Source organism: Neomonachus schauinslandi, chromosome 7 (assembly GCF_002201575.2).
Source record: "Neomonachus schauinslandi chromosome 7, ASM220157v2, whole genome shotgun sequence".
NCBI classification, from domain to species: Eukaryota; Metazoa; Chordata; class Mammalia; order Carnivora; family Phocidae; genus Neomonachus; species Neomonachus schauinslandi.
In genome coordinates this window covers 4,430,221-4,433,800 of record NC_058409.1, presented here as the reverse complement: position 1 = coordinate 4,433,800, position 3,580 = coordinate 4,430,221, and the positions used below count along the sequence as shown (strand labels likewise).

The 3,580-nt window shown below is 39.1% G+C and overlaps 1 protein-coding gene across 1 annotated transcript; it reads left to right on the top strand.

The window, feature by feature from the left end:
• Positions 1 to 1,154: 1,154 nt before the first annotated feature.
• LOC123325289 (zinc finger protein 354A-like) lies at positions 1,155 to 3,276 on the top strand. The gene is given in 2 exon segments (XM_044916838.1): positions 1,155 to 1,604; positions 1,606 to 3,276. Coding segments are annotated over 2 exon segments (1,494 nt in total). The 5' UTR covers positions 1,155 to 1,223; the 3' UTR covers positions 2,719 to 3,276.
• The last annotated feature ends 304 nt before the right edge of the window (positions 3,277 to 3,580 follow it).

Below are 3,580 nucleotides of genomic sequence, written 5' to 3'. Positions count from 1 at the left end.
GTGTATTTGTGTGTGTGTGCATGTGCGTGTGTGTGCACATGTATGAAATAAGGAATTGAGACTATTTGACATTGTTCAAATTAGGAATATATAAGTAATTAAGGAAAATTAACAAAACATTTCATGTATAATTCAGGTGTCATCAGGAGGATCTGTAAATAGGGCAAGCTAATCTGCTTGCAGAGAATACTTATGGTAGAAAAGGAAGGTCTAATATATTTAGATGTAGGTAGATGTGTAATTATATATATACAAAGGTATAGAATATGTATTTTAAATACTGTGGTAAGTGCTATAATAAGGGGAATGGACTGTAGAAATTCAGAGTCAAAAAAGGACTCCATTGAGACACCTGGGTGGCTCAGATGGTTAAGCGTCTGCCTTCGGCTCAGGTCATGATCCCAGGGTCCTGGGATCAGGCCCCACATCAGGCTCTCTGCTCAGTGGGGAGTCTGTTTCTCCCTCTGCCTCTGTCATTCCCTCCACTTGTGCTCCCTGGCTCTGTCTCTGTCAAATAAATAAATAAAATCTTAAAAAAAAAAAGGACTCCATTAACTTTTGAACTGTCTGAAGGATACAAAGGAATTGGGCATGAGGGAAAGTGGGGAAGACTTTACAGATTAGGAAGATTACACACAGTGAAGAGAAATGTCATGAAAATAATTTCAGAGTCCAGGATGGCTTTGGACTGATCCCAGGCTGCCTTTCCCAATTCATGCTCCCCTGGTTGCTCTTAACACTCACCTTCTTTAAATAAGTTTGTTTTATTCTTTTCTCCACCATAGTACTTCAGTTCCCATTATTTTTCTCTATCGCTTGAATCTTTTATGTTTTCCTCTTATAGTTGGCCAGATAAAGACCCTATTTAAATAAATTAATACTTGGGATGCCTGGGTGGCTCAGTCCTTAAGCATCTGCCTTCGGATCAGGTCATGATCTCAGGGTCCTGGGATCGAGCCCCGCATCGGGCTCCCTGCTCGGTGGGAAGCCTGCTTCTCCCTCTCCCACTCCCCCTGCTTGTGTTCCCTCTCCCGCTGTGTCTCTGTCTGTCAAATAAATAAAAAATACCATCAATACTTAGTTTTTTCTCTACATTTAGTCTCAGTAGCCAGAAACCATATTACATGAAACATCTTTAGTTTTTTTTTCCCCCTCCAGGATGGAAGAGCAGTCACAAAACCACGAAGTCAACTCAGACGCAGGATTGTTCTTTTCAGGAGTTGATGATGAGAAGATCCAGAAGAAATGGACCCTGGGACTTTAAATCAGAAAAACCCTGCATTTATGAAGACAAATTAGAGAAAAAGCAGGAGAAAAAAGAAAGTATTCAGGCAGTTTCAGTTACCCACAAAAAAATCCTCATTGTGGAAAGAAGCCATAAAAATAATGAATTTGGCCAAAACTTTAGCCCAAAGTCGGTCCTCGTTAGGCAACAGATGGTTCCCAGAGAAAAAACACCACCAAAATGTGAAATACAAGGAAACAGCTTCAAACAGAATCCATATTTGCTTAATCAACCAAAAATCAACACCACAGAGAAACGCTATAAATGTAGCATTTGTGAAAAAACCTTCATTAACACTTCATCTCTTCGCAAACATGAGAAAAAACCATAGCGGAGAGAAATTATTTAAATGTAAAGAATGTTCGAAAGCCTTCAACCAAAGTTCAGCTCTCATTCAGCATCAAATAACTCATACTGGAGAGAAGCCCTACGTATGTAAGGAATGTGGGAAAGCCTTCACTCTGAGTACATCCCTTTACAAACACCTAAGAACCCACACTGTGGAGAAATCCTATAGATGTAAAGAATGTGGTAAATCCTTCAGCAGAAGGTCTGGCCTTTTTATACATCAAAAAATCCACGCTGGAGAAAATCCCCATAGATACAATCCAGGTAGGAAGGCATCCAGCACATCCCTTTCCGGATGTCAGAGAATTCATCTCAGAAAGAAGTCCTATTTATGTAATGAATGTGGCAACACCTTTAAGTCTAGCTCATCCCTTCGTTATCATCAGAGGATTCACACGGGAGAGAAACCTTTCAAGTGCAGTGAATGTGGGAGAGCCTTCAGTCAGAGTGCATCTCTTATCCAGCACGAAAGAATTCACACTGGAGAAAAGCCCTATCGATGTAACGAATGTGGAAAAGGTTTCACTTCTATTTCACGACTTAATAGACACCGGATAATTCATACCGGTGAGAAGTTTTATAACTGTAATGAATGTGGCAAAGCCTTAAGTTCTCACTCGACACTTATCATTCATGAAAGAATTCACACTGGAGAGAAACCGTGTAAATGTAAAGTGTGTGGGAAAGCCTTCCGACAGAGTTCAGCTCTCATTCAACATCAGAGGATGCATACCGGGGAAAGACCCTATAAATGCAACGAGTGCGGGAAAACATTCAGGTGTAACTCATCCCTTAGTAATCATCAGAGAATTCACACAGGAGAGAAACCATATCGGTGTGAGGAATGCGGAATATCTTTCGGCCAAAGTTCAGCTCTTATTCAGCATCGGAGGATTCATACAGGAGAGAAGCCCTTTAAATGTAACACATGTGGGAAGACTTTCAGACAGAGCTCATCACGTATTGCCCATCAGAGAATTCATACTGGAGAGAAACCATATGAATGTACTACATGCGGGAAACTTTTCAATCACAGGTCATCTCTTACTAATCATTACAAAATTCATATCGAGGAGAACCCCTAGGAAGTAAATTTGCATGTGTGAAAGCCTTAAACCAAAGCTCATCAGAATATCCGAGAGTGATACAACAGAAGTAATGGATAGGAAAAACCTTTCTGTGATGTAGGCCTCATCAGATACCAGATTCCAAGGATAAACCTTGACTATGTAATAGATAATGAGGAAAGTAGGAAGTGTTCATGCCTGCCAGGCACTTTTGAAAATAACCTGAAATGAAGAATTCACAACTGGAGACACTGACTTTGGGCATTTGTAAAATAATTCTCTTTCTAGAGCAGTGTACATGAGATACCTAAACATCTGGGTGAGGGGAGGTGTGCACTGGATTTCTCATTAAAAAGAAACTTATAAATTGGTAATACTTTTTTTTTTACAACTAACATTTAATAGCATATAAAAGATGTGATTGAATTCTACACTTTTAGAGAAAAGGACCAAATAAAAGATTAAAAACAACAACAAAAAAGAGCTGTGAACTACCTCTCCGTTTCTGGGGTTTGTCCTTTTCCTGACCTGATGTCAAATTCTGTGCATGGATTTCATTTAAAAATAGAAATAAAAGTCTGTTGTCTTCATCCTGTGTTCTTCTAGTAATTGCTATCGATTGGGAACTTTCTAACCAATTGCTAATGCTGTTCTCGAATTTTGTTTGTTTATTTAGCTGTGAGGTCATTTATGAAGAAAGTATGCCAGCTATGTACTGTGAGCTGTCATCCTGGGTACATTAAATGGGAAAAATAAGCAATTCTTTCAAGTGTAAAGCTATTAAATATCTATAAATTCACAATGGAAGGAGCTAGCAAAAGAAATTTAATGAATCTAATAGCTGTGCCAAAATATTGGAAGGTACATTGATTATTTTATG